Below are 20729 nucleotides of genomic sequence, written 5' to 3'. Positions count from 1 at the left end.
TTCAACCTCCCTACATCTACATTTGACTCATTTCTCTCTGCCTCCTTCTTTCCACTCCTCTCCTCTTTTGACCTCACCCTCTCACCGTCCCCCCCTACTCACAAGGCAGGCAATACGCTTGACCTCATCTTTACTAGATGCTGCTCTTCTACTAATCTCACTGCAACTCCCCTCCATGTCTCCGACCACTACTTTGTATCCTTTTCTCTCTCGCTCTCCTCCAACACTACTCACTCTGCCCCTACACAGATGGTAATGCGCCGCCGCAACCTTCGCTCTCTCTCTCCCACTACTCTCTCCTCTTCCATCCTATCATCTCTTCCCTCTGCTCAATCCTTCTCCCTCCAATCTCCTGATTCTGCCTCCTCAACCCTCCTCTCCTCCCCTTTCTGCATCCTTTGAATCTCTGTGTCCCCTATCCTCCCGGCCGGCTCGGTCCTCCCCTCCAGCTCCGTGGCTTGATGACTCATTGCGAGCTCACAGAACAGAGCTCCGGGCAGCGGAGCGGAAATGGAAGAAAACTAAACTCCCTGCCGACCTGGCATCTTTTCACTACCTCCTCTCTACATTTTCTTCATCTGTTTCTGCTGCTAAGGCCACTTTCTACCACTCTAAATTCCAAGCATCTGCCTCTAACCCTAGGAAGCTCTTTGCCACATTCTCCTCCCTGCTGAATCCCCCCCCCCCTTCCGCACTGCTAAAGCTAACTCTCTCTCCTCTGCTCTTGTCCTTCTAGACCTGTCTGCTGCCTTTGATACTGTGAACCATCAGATCCTCCTCTCCACCCTCTCCGAGCTGGGCATCTCCGGCACGGCTCACTCCTGGATTGCGTCCTACCTGACCGGTCGCTCCTACCAAGTGGCGTGGCGAGAAGCTGTCTCCTCACCACGTGCTCTCACCACTGGTGTCCCCCAGGGCTCAGTTCTAGGCCCTCTCCTATTCTCCCTATACACCAACTCACTTGGCTCAGTCATATCCTCACATGGCCTCTCCTATCATTGCTACGCTGACGATACACAACTAATCTTCTCCTTTCCCCCTTCTGATAACCAGGTGGCGAATCGCATCTCTGCATGTCTGGCAGACATATCAGTATGGATGACGGATCACCACCTCAAGCTGAACCTTGGCAAGACGGAGCTGCTCTTCCTCCCGGGGAAGGACTGCCTGTTCCATGATCTCGCCATCACGGTTGACAACTCCGTTGTGTCCTCCTCCCAGAGTGCGAAGAGCCTTGGCGTGACCCTGGACAACACCCTGTCGTTCTCCGCTAACATCAAGGCGGTGACCCGATCCTGCAGGTTCATGCTCTACAGCATTCGGAGAGTACGACCCTGCCTTACACAGGAAGCGGCACAGGTCCTAATCCAGGCACTTGTCATCTCCCGTCTGGATTACTGCAACTCACTGTTGGCTGGGCTCCCTGCCTGTGCCATTAAACCCCTACAACTCATCCAGAATGCAGCAGCCCGTCTGGTGTTCAACCTTCCCAAGTTCTCTCACGTCACCCCGCTCCTCCGCACACTCCACTGGCTTCCAGTTGAAGCTCGCATCTGTTACAAGACCATGGTGCTTGCCTATGGAGCTGTGAGGGGAACGGCACCTCTGTACCTTCAGGCTCTGATCAGTCCCTACACCCAAACGAGGGCATTGCGTTCATCCACCTCTGGCCTGCTGGCTCCCTTCCTCTGCGGAAGCATAGTTCCCGCTCAGCCCAGTCAAAACTGTTCGCTGCTCTGGCACCCCAATGGTGGAACAAGCTCCCTCACGACGCCAGGACAGCGGAGTCACTCACCACCTTCCGGAGACATTTGAAACCCCACCTCTTTAAGGAATACCTGGGATAGGATAAAGTAATCCTTCTACCCCCCGCCCCCCCACTCCCCCCTAAAAAAAAAAAAAAAAAAAAATTGTAAAGTGGTTATCCCACTGGCTATAGGGTGAATGCACCAATTTGTAAGTCGCTCTGGATAAGAGCGTCTGCTAAATGACGTAAATGTAAATGTAATCCAGAGCGACTTACAGTTAGTGAGTGGATACATTTCCCTCCCTCTCTCTCTATTTCTCTATCTCTTCCTCCCTCCCCACCTTGACGAAGAGTTGTTGGAACTCCTTCAGGTTGAGTAAACCAGTGAGTCAGTCATTGAGCCTCCCTCCCTCCCTCCTCTCTCACCTTGACATATAGTTGTTGGAACTCCTCTAGATTCAGTATACCGGTGGGACAGTCTTTGAGGAAGCCTTTGTACCACTGCTTGAGCTCAGCCTCGTTGAACTCAGTACTCTTGGTGAGGTCATCCAGGACCTCTGGTGCCAGCTTACTGTTTCCTTTCCCCATCACAAAGTATCCTCTCTGGAGAAAGAAACAAAGGTACAAACAATCAACAATTATTGAACAATTAACTGAGAATAGTTGGGAATGAACACAATCAGTTGATTGATCGATCAATCAACCAATAAATTAAGCAAGCATGCAACCACCTCTGGAACACACACAAACAATCAAGATAAAATCAAATAACAAATCAATTATTCAATCAAATAGGACATGCACCCAATAAAATTATCAGCTCAAGTCAAAGAAATATAATGAATCTTGGGAGGCAGACATGTACCCAGATAGGGCTCTTCCTGTGCAGAGCACCTCCCCCAGATAGGGCTCTTCCTGTGTAGAGTACTACCTGCCCCTTTGCCCTCCCAGTCTCTAAAGTGTCCTTTTGTTTTGGGTTTTAAAACATATATATATATATATATATATATATATATATATATATATATATATATATACATGTTTCTCTCTTTATCTGGTAGCTAGTCTAGTCTGTTGGGAGGACTGCAACCATCTCTTTATCTGGTAGCTAGTCTAGTCTGTTGGGAGGACTGCAACCATCTCTTTATCTGGCACTAGTTAGTCTAGTCTGTTGGGAGGACTGCAACCATCTCTTTATCTGGCACTAGCTAGTCTAGTCTGTTGGGAGGACTGCAACCATCTCTTTATCTGGCACTAGTTAGTCTAGTCTGTTGGGAGGTCTGCAACCATCTCTTTATCTGGCACTAGCTAGTCTAGTCTGTTGGGAGGACTGCAACCATCTCTTTATCTGGCACTAGTTAGTCTAGTCTGTTGGGAGGACTGCAACCATCTCTTTATCTGGCACTAGTTAGTTTAGTCTGTTGGGAGGACTGCAACCATATCTTTATCTGGCACTAGCTAGTCTAGTCTGTTGGGAGGACTGCAACCATCTCTTTATATGGTAGCTAGTCTAGTCTGTTGGGAGGACTGCAACCATCTCTTTATCTGGTAGCTAGTCTAGTCTGTTGGGAGGACTGCAACCATCTCTTTATCTGGCACTAGTTAGTTTAGTCTGTTGGGAGGACTGCAACCATATCTTTATCTGGCACTAGCTAGTCTAGTCTGTTGGTAGGACTGCAACCATCTCTTTATATGGTAGCTAGTCTAGTCTGTTGGGAGGACTGCAACCATCTCTTTATCTGGTAGCTAGTCTAGTCTGTTGGGAGGACTGCAACCATCTCTTCATATGGCACTAGTTAGTCTAGTCTGTTGGGAGGACTGCAACCATCTCTTCATCTGGCACTAGTTAGTCTAGTCTGTTGGGAGGACTGCAACCATCTCTTCATCTGGCACTAGTTAGTCTAGTCTGTTGGGAGGACTGCAACCATCTCTTTATCTGGCACTAGCTAGTCTAGTCTGTTGGGAGGACTGCAACCATCTCTTCATCTGGTAGCTAGTCTAGTCTGTTGGGAGGACTGCAACCATCTCTTCATCTGGCACTAGTTAGTCTAGTCTGTTGGGAGGACTGCAACCATCTCTTCATCTGGTAGCTAGTTAGTTTAGTCGGGACCTGTAGTAAATGTCCTACTATACAGTCCCACAGCCACAGGCACTCAGTGTGACGTTCTGTCTAAACGGCCCTATTCACACTGTCACTCACTGACTGACCACCCCATTATGACAGCATTGTGACTGCCATGACGCTTCCACTCGACACATGACTCATAGTGAAGCAGTGGCTAAGAGCTCTGGACTCAGCTGGGAGAGACCGGATAGAGTTTAAAACAGGGAAGAAGAAGAAGAGTGAGGGTAGAGGGTTCATGTCGGGATAGAAAAAATGCAGAAGGTAATGGAGAGGTCAAGTCTCCATCACGTGGGAATTAGAAAGACCAGAAATCAGTAGCAGTGTGTGGGTAAAATCACAGGGGATGCAAGCGTTGCTCTATAACCTGCTAGTTCATGTGCCTTGCGACCGTAATATATAGGCCTAAGGCCGAGACAATAACTAGTACCAGATAAAGAGACTATTTTTTGTTATCCTAGGCTACCTGGCTAAAATGCTTGCTCGCTAGCCTAACTTTTAGGGGCAAGGTTAGCTAGTTAGCATTACCCTTCTACATCTAGCTAATGTACATATTGAAATTCCATCCTCTCAGTCCAGGGGCACAATGTATGAATGTATGGTTGTATCAGGATCGGCGTTATAATCATTGGCCAGTATGGAGAAGTAAGTAAAACCACAAGTCCAAATCCCTATCTCCATCCATGGCTAATTTACGAAAGGGACAATTTTAGCTAGCTAGCTAGCCACCGGAGGACAACAACACAACGAGATGCAACAATTCAAGCTGTTTCTGTCAATGACGTATTGCTTTCGATGTGATGTGATAGGAGTGAACCAAATCCAAGCTGGCTTCCTTTCACACTTTTTTTTTTTGGTGCGCCAGGACCATTCACAGTTGAGCTCTCTCAGCTTAGCTCAATGCTAATTGGCTATTATGTTATACTTTTTTTATCAAGGGAGGCCAAATGCTCGCTGGCTTCCCTTGCATTCAATGCTACAACAATGTCATACTCTTTTTGACCACACAGCATCAGATAGATGGACTACACATTCAGAGACAGAGGGGGCGCTGTTTCCCTCGCTCGGATGCTTTCTCCGGTGAGATACATTCAGCCTCTTGCGAATTGAAGGAAAACTATGAAAATAAAGAAAGATGAAAGATTATATATATAATGTTTTGTTGTTGTTGTTCTTGGTCAATTTTTTGGGGAAGCCTGGCTTCCCTTGGCTCCATGAATACACACCACTGCTGATAGGGCCTGTGATTTGGCTGACCATCCATGAATACACACCACTGCTGATAGGGCCTGTGATTTGGCTGACCGCCATGAATTCACACCACTGCTGATAGGGCCTGTGAATATGGCTGACCATCCATGAATACACACCACTGCTTACAAGGCCTGTAATTTAGTGTACCCTGCGTGTACAACCCATGTAGAATTCCTGGTGTCTGGCATCGTTTGGAACTGCCGATCTGCAATCAAGAACACCGAGTTCATGTCAGCCAATGCTGCCCTTCAGTCCCTTGACTTTTTGGCCCTGAAGGAGAATATCCGGCGTTGCCCTCGACTGGTTCAGGTCATATCCAAGTGGCACTGACAGAGACATGGATCACCCAAGAGAACACTGCTACTCCAGCTGCTCTCTCTTCATCTGACTACGTTTTCTCTCACAGTCCGAGAGCATCTGGTCGTCACGGTTGTGGCACAGGTCTACTCAGTTCTCCTAAATGGAGATTTTCTCTTTTCTCCCTCTCATATCTGTCCATCTCCTCATTTGAATTCCATGATGTCACTGTCACTTGTCCACTCAAGCTTAACATTGTTGTCATCTATTGCCCACCAGGTGCCCTTTGAGAGTTCCTCAATGAGCTTGACACCTTGATAAGCTCATTTCCTGACAATGGCTCACCGCTCTTCGTACTTGGCGACTTCAACTTCCCGACGTCTGCCTTCGATTAATTTCTTTCCAACTCTCTCTTTTCCCTCCTTGCCTCTTTTGACCTCACCCTTTCCCAATCCCCTCCTACTCACAAGGCAGGAAATACACTTGACCTCATCTATACTAGAGGCTGTTCGCCTACTAATCTCACTGCAACCCCCCTCCAGGTCTCTGATCACTACTTTGTTTCCTTTTCTGTCTCCCTTTCCTCCAACCCTAACCACTCAGCCCCTACCCAGATGGTCATGCACCGTCGCAATCTTCACTCTCTCTCCCACTACACTCACCTCTTCTATCCTATCATCTCTCCATTTTTCTAAGTCCTTCTCCCTCCTGTCTCCTGATTCTGCCTCTTCGACCCTACTCTCCTCCCTTTCCACATCCTATGACTCGCACTGTCCCCTTTCCTCCCAGCCGGCTCGGCTCTCCCCTCCTGCTCCGTGATTGAGTGACTCATTGTGAGCTTACAGAACAGGGCAAATGAGTGACAATGGAGGACAACTAAACTTCCAGAGGACATATCATCCTTTCACTCCCTCCTCTCTTCCCTCCTTCTACCATTGTATCCGCTGCTAAAGCCACTTTCTATACCTCTAAATTTCTAACTTCTGACTCTAACCCTAGGAAACTATTTTCCATCTTCTCCTCCCTCCTCAATCCTCCACCCCCTCCCTCCTCCCTCTCTACGGACAACTTTGTCAACCACTTTGAAAAGAAGGTTGACGACATGCTCTCCTCATTCACTCAGCCTATTGAGTCCACTGGTCTCACTCACACAGAACTACCCTACGCCTTGACCTCTTTCTCCCCTCTCTCTCCAGATGACATCCTGCAACTAGTGAGGTCTGGCCCCCCGACAACCTGCCCGCTTAACCCCATCTCCTCTTCCAGACCATGTCTGGAGACCATCTCCCTTTCCTCACTTCCCTCATCAACTCATCCCTGACCACTTGCTGCGTCTCCTCTGACTTCAAAATAGCCAGAGTCGCTCACCTCCTCATGAAACCAAAACACTCAACTCATCTGACGTCAAAAACTACAGACTGGTGTCCCTTCTTTCTTTTCTTTCCAAAACACTTGAGTGTGCTGTCTCTGACCAACTCTCTCGCTATGTCTCTCAGAACAATCTTCTTGACCTTAACCAATCAGGCTTCAAGATGGTCACTCAACCGAGACTGCACTTCTCTGCGTCATGGAGGCTCTCCGCACTGCCAAAGCTGACTCTCCCTCCTCTGTTCTCATCCTCCTAGATCTATCTGATGCCTTCGACACCATGAGCAATCAGCTCCTCCTCTCTACCCTCTCAGGGCTGGGTGTCTCAGGAACTGCACACTCTTGGATTGCCTCCTACCTGGCAGGCCGCTCCTACCAGGTGACGTGGAGAGGATCTGTGTCTACACCATGTACTCTCACTACTGGTGTCCCCCAGGGCTCGGTTCTAGGCCCTCTCCTCTTCTCTCTATACACCAAGTTACTCGGCTCCATCATATCCTCACATGGTCGCTCCTATTCTGACACCCAGGTGGCATCACGCATCTCTGCGTGCCTGGCAGATATCTCAGCTTGTGTGTCTGCCCACCACCTCAAGCTCAACCTCGACAAGACGGAGCTGCTCTTCCTCCCGGGGAAGGCCTGCCCACTCAAATACCTCTCCATCACGGTTGACAACTCCACAGTCTCGTACCATGGCGTGACCCTGGACAACACCCTGTCGTTCTCTGCAAAAATCTAAGCAGTGAGTCGCTAATGCAGGTTCATGCTCTACAAAAGCCGTGGAGTATGACACTACCTCACACAAGAAGCGGTGCAGGTCTTAATCCAGGCACTTTTCAGCTCCTTTCTGGACTACTGCAACTTGCTGTTGGCTGGGCTCCCAGCATGTGCCATTAAACAATAACTGTGATATGCGGTTGTCCCACCTAGCTATCTTAAGATGAATGCGTTAACTGTAAGTCACTCTGGATAACAGTGTCTGCTAAATGACTAAAATCTCAAATCTATAAATATCTCTCACAACTTAATTGATCTCTCTGTCGCTCTCGCTTTCCAACTGTCTTGATCTCTCTGTCTCTCTCTCTTTCTAACTGTATTGATCTCTCTCTCTCTCTGTCTCTCTCTCTCTCTCTCTCTCTCTCTCTCTCTCTCTCTCTCTCTCTCTCTCTCTCTCTCTCTCTCTCTCTCTCTCTCTCTCTCTCTCTCTCTCTCTCTCTCTCTCTCATTGCATCCAACATATAAGAAGGTCAGAGGTTGTGACATGGATGACCTCCGACAGGGACTGATGTCCAACTCTTACTATGTATCTGTTACTGGCCAATTGTTAACATCCCTCACAATGATTTATGGACACACACATGTTTGTTTTACTATTCTTCTGGAGACCAACCAATTGATTCCCATGCATGATCCCATTTTGCCTAACCCTAACTCCTAACTCCTAACTCTAAACTTAACCCCTAAACCCCCAACCCTAATTCTAACCCTAACCCTAATCTAAAACTTAAGCCTAAAATAGCCTTTCCGAAATGTCCCCATTTGACTTAATTGTTCTTGTTTTACCATCCTTGTGAGTATAACCCAACAAAACACACACACACACACAAACACACACAAACACACACATACACACACACATATTTACAAAAACTAATTGAAAAAGATAGAAAAATAGGAAGAGTGAAAGGAAAGGCAGAGTGGAGAAGACGGAGTGGAGAAGGCGGAGTGGAGAAGACGGAGAGGGAGAAGACGGAGAGGGAGAAGACAGAGAGGGAGAAGACGGAGTGGAGAAGACGGAGTGGAGAAGACGGAGTGGAGAAGACGGAGTGGAGAAGACGGAGTGGAGAAGACGGAGTGGAGAAGACGGAGTGGAAGAAGACGGAGTGGGAGAAGACGGAGTGGGAGAAGACGGAGTGGGAGAATACGGAGTGGGAGAATACGGAGAGGGAGAATACGGAGTGGGAGAAGACGGAGTGGGGAAGGCGGAGTGGAGAAGGCGGAGTGGAGAAGACGGAGAGGGAGAAGACGGAGAGGGAGAAGACGGAGTGGGAGAAGACGGAGTGGGAGAAGACGGAGTGGGAGAAGACGGAGTGGGAGAAGACGGAGTGGAGAAGACGGAGTGGAGAAGACGGAGTGGAGAAGACGGAGTGGAGAAGACGGAGTGGAGAAGACGGAGTGGAGAAGACGGAGTGGAGAAGACGGAGTGGAGAAGACGGAGAGGGAGAAGACGGAGTGGAGAAGACGGAGTGGAGAAGACGGAGTGGAGAAGACGGAGAGGGAGAAGACTGAGTGGGAGAATACGGAGTGGGAGAATACGGAGTGGGAGAAGACGGAGAGGGAGAAGACGGAGTGGAGAAGACGGAGTGTAGAAGACGGAGAGGGAGAATACGGAGTGGAGAAGACGGAGTGGAGAAGGCGGAGTGGGAGAAGACGGAGAGGGAGAAGACGGAGTGGAGAAGACGGAGTGGAGAAGACGGAGTGGAGAATACGGAGTGGGAGAAGACGGAGTGGAGAAGACGGAGTGGAGAAGACGGAGTGGGAGAAGACGGAGTGGGAGAAGACGGAGTGGAGAAGACGGAGTGGAGAAGACGGAGAGGGAGAAGACGGAGTGGAGAAGGCGGAGTGGAGAAGACGGAGAGGGAGAAGACGGAGTGGGAGAATACAGAGTGGGAGAAGACGGAGTGGAGAAGACGGAGTGGAGAATACGGAGTGGAGAATACGGAGTGGAGAAGACGGAGTGGAGAAGGCGGAGTGGAGAAGACGGAGAGGGAGAAGATGGAGTGGAGAAGACGGAGTGGAGAAGGCGGAGTGGAGAAGACGGAGAGGGAGAAGACGGAGTGGGAGAATACGGAGTGGGAGAAGACGGAGTGGAGAAGACGGAGTGGAGAATACGGAGTGGAGAAGACGGAGTGGAGAAGACAGCGGAGGCTAATCTGATAGAGAAAGACAGACAAAAACTGAAGAACAGAGGGAAAGACAGAGAGAGTCAGACCAAGAATGCAAACACAGAGAGAGTCAGACCAAGAATGCAAACACAGAGCGATACAGAGAAAGAGGCAGACAGAGAAACTTTGTTTATTTTATATTTCACCTGCTTTGGCAATGTAAACATATGTTTCCCATGCCAATAAAGCCCCTTGAGAGAGAGAGAGAGAGAGAGAGAGAGAGAGAGAGAGAGAGAGAGAGAGAGAGAGAGAGAGAGAGAGAGAGAGAGAGAGAGAGAGAGAGAGAGAGAGAGAGAGAGAGAGAGAGAGAGAGAGAGAGAGAGAGAGAGAGAGAGAGAGAGAGAGAGAGAGAGAGAGAGAGAGAGAGAGAGAGAGAGAGAGAGAGAGAGAGAGAGAGAGAGAGAGAGGAGGGAGAGGAGGAGGGCTAGAGAGAGAGAGAGAGAGAGAGAGAGAGAGAGAGAGAGAGAGAGAGAGAGAGAGAGAGAGAGAGAGAGAGAGAGAGAGAGAGAGAGAGAGAGAGAGAGAGAGAGAGAGAGAGAGAGAGAGAGAGAGAGATTTACACAGAGACAGAGGGAGGCTAACAGGGAGGTAGACGAGTAGAAAATTGGAGCAGAGGAATCAGAGAGAGGGACTCATCCAGACAGTATAGACTCATCCAGTCAGTCATCCAGACAGTATAGACTCGTCCAGACAGCATGGACTAGTGAACCTCTCTCTACTGAGACTGAGGCAGAGCATCTCTTCTACACAGCAAGTGGTCATTTACACATGCTGTTCTGTTTTCAATAGAGGGAGGGAGGGAGGGAGGGAGGGAGGGAGGGAGGGAGGGAGGGAGGGAGGGAGGGAGGGAGGGAGGGAGGAAGGAAGGAAGGAAAGATTGGCGGGGAATGAGGAATGGCGGGATGGAGGGAGGGAGGGAGGGAGGGAGGGAGGGAGGGAGGGAGGGAGGGAGGGAGGGAGGGAGGGAGGGAGGAAGGAAAGATTGGCGGGATGGAGGAATGGCGGGAGGGAGGGAGGGAGGAAGGGAGGGAGGGAGGGAGGGAGAAATACAATGTGTGCGTTCTTGCATGTGTGTGTGTGTGTGTTTGTGTGATATTGTGTTTGTGTGTGCGCGTTCGTGTGTATGAGGATAGCCTATCAGAATGGACAAAGTACAGTGGGCACAGGAAGCAAACAGGTCAATATACCAGTCCAATACACAGACAGACAGATCAATATACCAGTCCAATACACAGACAGACAGATAGAGAGGGCTGTAAGTAGCCTAGAGGTCAGAGCGTAAGGCCAGTAACCGAAAGGTCACTCAATCGAATCCCCGAGCCGACAAGGTGAAAAATCTGTCGATGTGCCATTGAGCAAGGCACTTAACCCTAATTTGATCCAGGACGCTGTACTGCTATGGCTGAACCTGTAAAACAGTACATTTCACTGCACCTATCTGGTGTATGTGACAATAAACTACATTTTGTTTTGAGAGAGAGAGACAGTCAAAACAAACGCTCAACATGTCTTTGACGTCACTTTGGATACAAGTGATCTGATTAACACACACACATTGCACGTACACAACCACACACCACACACTGATCAGTGCCCTCTCTTATCCACCTCTCCATTTGACAGAGCGGTTGATCATCTATTTGAGACGTTAAAGTGACAGACAGACAGACAGACAGACAGACAGACAGACAGACAGACAGACAGACAGACAGACAGACACATAGATACATAGATACATAGATACATAGATACATAGATACATAGATACATAGATAGACAGATAGCCACGCCATGCCACACCACGCTAGTGATAGACAGACAGACAGACAGACAGACAGACAGACAGACAGACAGACAGACAGACAGACAGACAGACAGACAGACAGACAGACAGACAGACAGACAGACAGACAGACAGACAGACAGACAGACAGACAGACAGACAGACAGACAGACAGACAGACAGACACGCTATGCCACACCACGCCAGTGATAGATATTTATCCAGACCGTATCCCAAAGTTCCAACAACAACCTAACCTATGCCAACTACAATAACAACAGTGCCAATGTAACGGATGGCAGCTAGTTAGGTATAACGAATAAATACCTTGACTGATATAGAAACTTAAATAAGATCCATACACGTCAAGACTTGGGGAGAAATAACGAAAACAAAGATTACTGGTGTGCTGGATATTTTATTTTATTTTTTATTAACCAATAGCCTCATTCAGGTAGTAGGGAAAGACAAAACAACAACAACAACAACATTACCCAGCACAGGTGATAAAGAGTTAGTCAAATCAATTAAATTCAGTGGAAATCACCTTCCATGGAATATATCATCGTATATCCCTCTCTGTACCTCTCTCCCCATCTCTCTCTCTCTCTGTTGATAGAACAGGTCTCTCTCTCTGTTGATATAACAGGTCTCTCTCTCTCTCTGTTGATAGAACAGGTCTCTCTCTCTCTCTCTGTTGATAGAACAGGTATCTCTCTCTCTCTGTTGATAGAACAGGTATCTCTCTCTCTCTGTTGATAGAACAGGTCTCTCTCTCTCTCTGTTGATAGAACAGGTATCTCTCTCTCTGTTGATAGAACAGGTCTCTCTCTCTCTGTTGATAGAACAGGTCTCTCTCTCTCTCTCTCTCTGTTGATAGAACAGGTCTCTCTCTCTCTCTGTTGATAGAACAGGTCTCTCTCTCTCTCTGTTGATATAACAGGTATCTCTCTCTGTTGATAGAACAGGTCTCTCTTTCTCTCTGTTGATAGAACAGGTCTCTCTCTCTCTGTTGATAGAACAGGTCTCTCTCTCTCTCTCTGTTGATATAACAGGTCTCTCTCTCTGTTGATAGAACAGGTCTCTCTCTATGTTGATAGAACAGGTCTCTCTTTCTCTCTGTTGATAGAACAGGTCTCTCTCTCTCTCTGTTGATAGAACAGGTCTCTCTCTCTCTGTTGATAGAACAGGTCTCTATCTCTCTGTTGATAGAACAGGTCTCTCTCTCTCTGTTGATAGAACAGGTCTCTCTCTCTGTTGATAGAACAGGTCTCTATCTCTCTCTCTGTTGATAGAACAGGTCTCTCTCTCTCTCTCTCTGTTGATATAACAGGTCTCTCTCTGTTGATAGAACAGGTATATCTCTCTCTGTTGATAGAACAGGTCTCTCTCTCTGTTGATAGAACAGGTCTCCCTCTCTCTCTGTTGATAGAACAGGTCTCTCTCTCTCTCTGTTGATAGAACAGGTCTCTCTCTCTCTCTCTCTCTCTCTCTCTCTCTGTTGATATAACAGGTTTCTCTCTCTGTTGATAGAACAGGTCTCTCTCTCTGTGTTGATAGAACAGGTCTCTCTCTCTGTTGATAGAACAGGTCTCTCTCTCTCTCTGTTGATAGAACAGGTATCTCTCTCTCTCTGTTGATATAACAGGTCTCTCTCTCTCTCTCTGTTGATAGAACATGTCTCTCTCTCTGTTGATAGAACAGGTCTCTCTCTCTCTCTGTTGATAGAACAGGTCTCTCTCTCTCTCTCTCTCTCTGTTGATATAACAGGTCTCTCTCTCTGTTGATAGAACAGGTCTCTCTCTCTGTTGATAGAACAGGTCTCTCTCTCTCTGTTGATGGAACAGGTATCTCTCTCTCTCTGTTGATAGAACAGGTCTCTCTCTCTCTCTGTTGATAGAACAGGTCTCTCTCTCTCTGTTGATAGAACAGGTCTCTCTCTCTCTGTTGATAGAACAGGTCTCTCTCTCTCTCTGTTGATAGAACAGGTCTCTCTCTCTCTCTCTGTTGATAGAACAGGTATCTCTCTCTGTTGATAGAACAGGTCTCTCTCTCTCTCTGTTGATAGAACAGGTCTCTCTCTCTCTGTTGATAGAACAGGTCTCTCTCTATCTCTCTCTGTTGATAGAACAGGTCTCTCTCTCTGTTGATAGAACAGGTCTCTCTCTCTCTCTCTCTGTTGATAGAACAGGTATCTCTCTCTCTCTGTTGATAGAACAGGTCTCTCTCTCTCTCTCTCTGTTGATAGAACAGGTCTCTCTCTCTCTGTTGATAGAACAGGTCTCTCTCTCTGTTGATAGAACAGGTCTCTCTCTCTGTATTGTTACAACATGTTTCGCTCTCCCTCTCTCCCTATCTTTCAATTCAAAGGGCTTTATTGGCATGGGAAACGTATGTTAACATTGCCAAAGCAAGTGAATTATATAATAAACAAAAGTGAAATAAACAATAAATATTAACAGTAAACATTACACTCAGAAGTTCCAAAAGAAGAAAGACATTTCAAATGTCATATTATGTCTATATACAGTGTTGTAACAATGTGCAAATAGTTAAAGTACAAAAGGGAAAATAAATAAACATAAACATAGGTTGTATTTACAATGGTGTTTGTTCTTCACGGGTTGCCCTTTTCTTGTGGCAACAGGTCACAAATCTTGCTGCTGTGATGGCACACTGTGGTTTTTCACCCAGTAGATAAGGGAGTTTATCAAAATTGGGTTTGTTTTCAAATTATTTTTGGATCTCTGTAATCTGAGGGAAATATGTGTCTCTAATATGGTCATACATTTGGCAGGAGTTTAGGAAGTGCAGCTCAGTTTCCACCTCATTTTGTGGGCAGTGTGCACATAGCCTGTCTTCTATTGAGAGCCAGGTCTGCCTATGGCTATGCTCACAGAGTCTGTACATAGTCAGGTATTCTGCCACTGTGTACTCTCTGTTTATGGCCAAATAGCATTCTAGTTTGCTCTGTTTTTTTATTAATTCTTTACAATGTGTCAAGTAATTATCTTTTTGTTTTCTCATGATATGGTTGGGTCTAATTGTGTTGTTGTTGTTGTCCTGGGGCTCTGTGGGGTCTGTTTGTGTTTTTGAACAGAGCCCCAGGACCAGTTTGCTTAGGGGATCTTCTCCAGGTGTATCTCTCTGTAGGTGATGGCTTTGTTATGGAAGGTTTGGGAATCGCTTCCTTTTAAGTGGTTATAGAATTTAATGTCTCTTTTCTGGATTTTGATAATTAGTGGATATTGGCCTACTTCTGCTCTGAATGCATTATTTGGTGTTTTACGTTGTACACAGAGGATTTCTTTGCAGAATTCTGCATGCAGAGTCTCAATTTGGTGTTTGTCCCATTATGTGAATTCTTGGTTGGTGAGTGGACCCCAGACCTCACAACCATAAAGGGCAATGGGTTCTAAACCAAGCCATTCCGGTAGAGGGCAGGTATACAAGATGGCGTATTGAATACACAGCGGTACAAATCACCTCAAGATAAAAACATAATATTCAAAATCAGTAAGTTAGACTAAATATTAACATGTCATATATTCGAGGGTAATAACATTCAATCTGGATAATAACACAAAACAGACCATAAGGCTAGAGAAATATATCGACAAATATTACAACAACACATGACGGAAGATAAACGGGGAGAATCAATCTCCAAGATGAAACGCGACTCCTCGACTGATACAAAAAAAAAAAGTGTGAAGGACTTCTTTCTTACAGCGCTTCAAATTCCACTCGAGGCTGTCGACAAAATCCAACTCGAACGTGTACACCGTTTCGGACAAAGAGGACAGAGATATGAGCGTCCAATCATTGCCAAATTTGCTTTTTTTAAGGATAAAGTAATGGTTAAAAGGTAAAAGACCTGCTGGCATGAAAATAGGCATGAATGATCAGTTCCCGAGGGACTTTGCAGAACGTTCTGTATCCAATCTTCAAGGAAAATAGATTAAAAGGGAAGTGTGTTGCTCTTGTTATCGATAAACTATATATTGACAACCAAATGTTCCGCGACAAAAAGACTACTCCATGGCTGTTCTGAAAGTTCTAATAGAGGAGTCGAATAATGGAACACCCAATACTAGCCATGGTAGTAATGTAATAGTAATGTATTGTAATAAAAAAGCACATTTATAGTATTTTATAAAGGGATAAGACGGCGTTACAAGAAAGGATAACAAGTGAAATAATAAATCTTCAAATATAACTAATTAGGACACAAGTACTCAATCAACATAGTGGAGATAAAAACATAGTGAACAGAAGACATAGAAGGCACTGTATGGGGGGATGGGGGGATGAATTATGATGGAAGGTGTGGTGTGCGTTTTGGTGTTTGAATAAGTGTGGCGTTAAGTGAGTGAGAAAGGAAATCGTTGCATAACCCAGAACCAACGTCTGTGAGCAGGGGTTGTGAGAGAGAGCTTTCAATTTTGTGCAGATGAGGGATATACATTTTAAAATATAGTATACATCTAATATATTTTTTTTTATTGTCCTATCATGATGGAACGATCCCCAACCCTATATCCTAGACACCCACCTGAGCGACCCATATACCAAAGAGAAGTCCCCATCTGTTTTATGGACCTGCTGTGAGTTGCCTATATGCAGCCAAAACAGAAAAATAAATGCGGTCAGAGAGCTACTTGAGCAGCACCGCCCCTTCAAGATTCTGAGCCTGCCTGGCCGGGTTGGTCCTACGAAGCCAGCGCCCCCTGATGGGAGAGCATAATATACAAGGAAATTCTCAAAGCTGCTAATGAGAACCTTGACGACCTTGTACCTAGCCAGTGGGGATTCCGGTGGGGTACCCCCACCCAGGTAGTGGCAGTGCTGGCAACACTGGCTGCAGTAACCCATGGGGAGGGGGTCACACAATCAGAGAGGGGGCTTATCATTGTGGCCCAGGTGACACAAAATAATCAAAGGTCTGACTGCATGGAGATGCTTGGGAAAAATGGTTACAACAGGGGACCAGAGTGTTTGTGTCTCAGGTGAAGAGGGTGGATCTGATCTCCATCACCTAGGACTTGACATAGATTAAATAGATTAATCAAATCTCACATTGTTGTCAATTTTTTCTCAATCTTGCATGCTTTCTCAAACAGCTGTAACTGTATATGCATTCGTAAAATCAGGTATTTTCTTGAGTTGGGCTCTGGGATGTAACAACCGTTGAGCATCTGATTTTATGGTTGATTGTGGAGGAAAGGGGTTGAGTGTGTTAGAGTATGTGCGTGTGTGTTTATCCCACATCTGTTGCAAGGGGGTAAGGATGTTAGGGAGAATATAGGATGAACCACAATAATTGTTTCCTAAAATAATAATTGCTCGTCAAAAATGTAATGTAATACAATGGCAATCAGGGTTATAGGTTAAAATCCTACGCATGAACTGCCAACATTATTACGCATATTAATTGATCATGATGGAAAATAAGATATGCAAGATATTTGATTATATATTTTTAAACAGCTACAGTGGGGAGAACAAGTATTTGATACACTGCCGATTTTGCAGGTTTTCCTACTTACAAAGCATGTAGAGGTCTATCATTTTTATCATAGGTACACTTCAACTGTGAGAGACGGAATCCAAAACAAAAATCCAGAATATCATATTGTGTGATTTTTAAGTAATTAATTTGCATTTTATTGCATGACATAATTATTTGATACATCAGAAAAGCAGAACTTAATATTTGGTACAGAAACCTTTGTTTGCAATTACAGAGATCATACGTTTCCTGTAGGTCTTGACCAGGTTTGCACACACTGCAGCAGGGATTTTGGCCCACTCCTCCATACAGACCTTCTCCAGATCCTTCAGGTTTCGGGGCTGTCTCTGGACAATACGGACTTTCAGCTCCCTCCAAAGATTTTCTATTGGGTTCAAGTCTGGAGACTGGCTAGGCCACTCCAGGACCTTGAGATGCTTCTTACGGAGCCACTCCTTAGTTGCCCTGGCTGTGTGTTTCGGGTCGTTGTCATGCTGGAAGACCAAGCCACGACCCATCTTCAATGCTCTTACTGAGGGAAGGAGGTTGTTTGTCAAGATCTCGCGATACAGTGGAGAAAAAAAGTATTTAGTCAGCCACCAATTGTGCAAGTTCTCCCACTTAAAAAGATGAGAGAGGCCTGTAATTTTCATCATAGGTACACGTCAACTATGACAGACAAAATGAGAAAAAAGAATCCAGAAAATCACATTGTAGGATTTTTAATGAAATTATTTGCAAATTATGGTGGAAAATAAGTATTTGGTCACCTACAAACAAGCAAGATTTCTGGCTCTCACAGACCTGTAACTTCTTCTTTAAGAGGCTCCTCTGTCCTCCACTCGTTACCTGTATTAATGGCACCTGTTTGAACTTGTTATCAGTATAAAAGACCCCTGTCCACAACCTCAAACAGTCACACTCCAAACTCCACTATGGCCAAGACCAAAGAGCTGTCAAAGGACACCAGAAACAAAATTGTAGACCTGCACCAGGCTGGGAAGACTGAATCTGCAATAGGTAAGCAGCTTGGTTTGAAGAAATCAACTGTGGGAGCAATTATTAGGAAATGGACGACATACAAGACCACTGATAATCTCCCTCGATCTGGGGCTCCACGCAAGATCTCACCCCGTGGGGTCAAAATGATCACAAGAATGGTGAGCAAAAATCCCAGAACCACACGGGGGGACCTAGTGAATGACCTGCAGAGAGCTGGGACCAAAGTAACGAAGCCTACCATCAGTAACACACTACGCCGCCAGGGACTCAAATCCTGCAGTGCCAGACGTGTCCCTGCTTAAGCCAGTACATGTCCAGGCCTGTCTGAAGTTTGCTAGAGTGCATGTGGATGATCCAGAAGAGGATTGGGAGAATGTCATATGGTCAGATGAAACCAAAATAGAACTTTTTGGTAAAAACTCAACTCGTCGTGTTTGGAGGACAAAGAATGCTGAGTTGCATCCAAAGAACACCATATCTACTGTGAAGTATGGGGGTGGAAACATCATGCTTTGGGGCTGTTTTTCTGCAAAGGGACCAGGACGACTGATCCGTGTAAAGCAAAGAATGAATGGGGCCATGTATCGTGAGATTTTGAGTGAAAACCTCTTTCCATCAGCAAGGGCATTGAAGATGAAACGTGGGTGGGTCGTTCAGCATGACAATGATCCCAAACACACCGCCCGGGCAACGAAGGAGTGGCTTCGTAAGAAGCATTTCAAGGTCCTGGAGTGGCCTAGCCAGTCTCCAGATCTCAACCCCATAGAAAATCTTTGGAGGGAGTTGAAAATCCGTGTTGCCCAGCGACAGCCCCAAAACATCACTGCTCTAGAGGAGATCTGCATGGAGCAACAGTGTGTGAAAACCTTGTGAAGAAAACGTTTGACCTGTGTCATTGCCAACAAAGGGTATATAACAAAGTATTGAGACACTTTTGTTATTGACCAAATACTTATTTTCCACCATAATATGCAAATAAATTCATTAAAAATCCTACAATGTGATTTTCTGGAATTTCTTTTCTCATTTTGTCTGTCATAGTTGACGTGTACCTATGATGAAAATTACAGGCCTCTCTCATCTTTTTAAGTGGGAGAACTTGCACAATTGGTGGCTGACTAAATACTTTTTTCCCCACTGTACATAGCCTTTTAACCGGAACAAATTTTAATGCTTGCACTAAATAAGTACACATATATTCTCCCTGATCTTTCCATGTAACATTACGCAGAATAAGTGAGCAATCACTCATAACCCTCTTCCACTTCATATCGTTGTACAACATATACTTCCTTTGACTAGGCGAAACAGCTTCTACTTCTTGTCCTGATAACAACACTTCTTCTCCATAATTATCTCTCCACTGAACTCAAAATTTCCCTTCACCACTGTTCTCTCTCGTACACTTACATTGAAGCTGAGCTGACTGTCCTAGAGTTCCTTCAACCCTAGTTTTCATAACTTTTTAGTTTGACTTTTCCCCTAACTTTTTCAAAAACCATTTCACTGATTTATCCACAAAACTCTCTCCCACTAATTTGAGGATATTTGATCGGGAAATCCCCACCTGCTTATGACTTCTTTACACAAGAACTTGACAAACGACTGAGCATCTTTTAGATTAGTTTCACATCTTATGTACCTCTTGGTGTAGGAATGTAACCAAGAATAACAGTCACACCCCTGCAAACATTATTTTTCAGACAGATTGTGCACCTGCCTATGACATAGTCAATCTGTTCAAGCAAATATGGTTCCCAAAAACCCTACTCCTTTGTGATCTTTCTCCTAACCTCCCCCCTTGCAACATTAGCTAACCCATAGCTTCCTAAATCATCAGACCTAATAGGTCCAGAGGCGCTACTATCAACCCCTCATGGTTTCTCCAAAGACAACAATTGATTGCTACTCTAAGGATTTTTTCTATTGTCTTCAAAACACCTGATATTGAAAGTCCTTCAATTTGTGGTTCAATCCCTTGGATTGCTTCATCTTTCAATGGATACTGATTCTTCCAAGGAGGTCTGGCTCCTGGTTGAAGTTCAACTTTCACCTCAATTGGGCTGATTTCATAAGTCCAATATCGGTACTGTGTTGAAACCACAAACATTCTGGAACTTGTTGCAACATCTTACATTTTACATTTACATTTTAGTCATTTAGCAGACGCTCTTATCCAGAGCGACTTACAGTTAGTGAATACATTATTTTATTTATTTTTTTTATGTATTTTTTTATACTGGCCCCCGGTGGGAAACAAACCCACAACCCTGGCGTTGCAAACGCCATGCTCTATCAACTGAGCTACATCCCTGCCGGCCATTCCCTCCCCTACCCTGGACGCCGCTGGGCCAATTGTGCGCCGCCCATAGGGTCTGAATTCATCTTCACACTGCAAATAGATTAATGTGTCATCCGTACAGCTTGTGGCTCTCCTTGTCCTTGAGCCGAAATCATTATTTTGAGAAATCGCTGATCTTCACTCCTCCAAATCGCCAAATTCTCTTTCATCTGTACGAAAACAGCTTTCTCTGCTTCTGTCATCATTTCTCCTATTTGCTTCTGCTCATAGCCTTCAGAAACCAACAAGGTCACATGTGGCACACTCTTCTCAATCTCAAATTCTTTATCCAGATAATCATCTGTGTTTATCTTCATAGCTGCTCCTTGTGGTCCTAAAATTATGCAACATGAGCTGA

General features: G+C 45.6%; 1 protein-coding gene across 1 annotated transcript in view; it reads right to left on the bottom strand.

Moving 5' to 3' along the window:
* hpcal4 (hippocalcin like 4) overlaps window positions 1-20729 on the bottom strand; it is a 57752-nt gene that overhangs the window by 9433 nt on the left and 27590 nt on the right. Inside the window, exon 2 of the mRNA XM_041902011.1 lies at window positions 2174-2350. Coding sequence (XP_041757945.1) covers window positions 2174-2335 — 162 coding nt within the window. The 5' untranslated portion in view covers window positions 2336-2350. The remainder of the gene's footprint in view (window positions 1-2173; window positions 2351-20729) is intronic.

The sequence above is a fragment of the Coregonus clupeaformis genome, chromosome 17, assembly GCF_020615455.1.
Source record: "Coregonus clupeaformis isolate EN_2021a chromosome 17, ASM2061545v1, whole genome shotgun sequence".
Lineage (NCBI taxonomy): Eukaryota > Metazoa > Chordata > Actinopteri > Salmoniformes > Salmonidae > Coregonus > Coregonus clupeaformis.
Note: the sequence above shows the minus strand (reverse complement) of the source record. Positions and strands in the feature narration are given on the sequence as shown.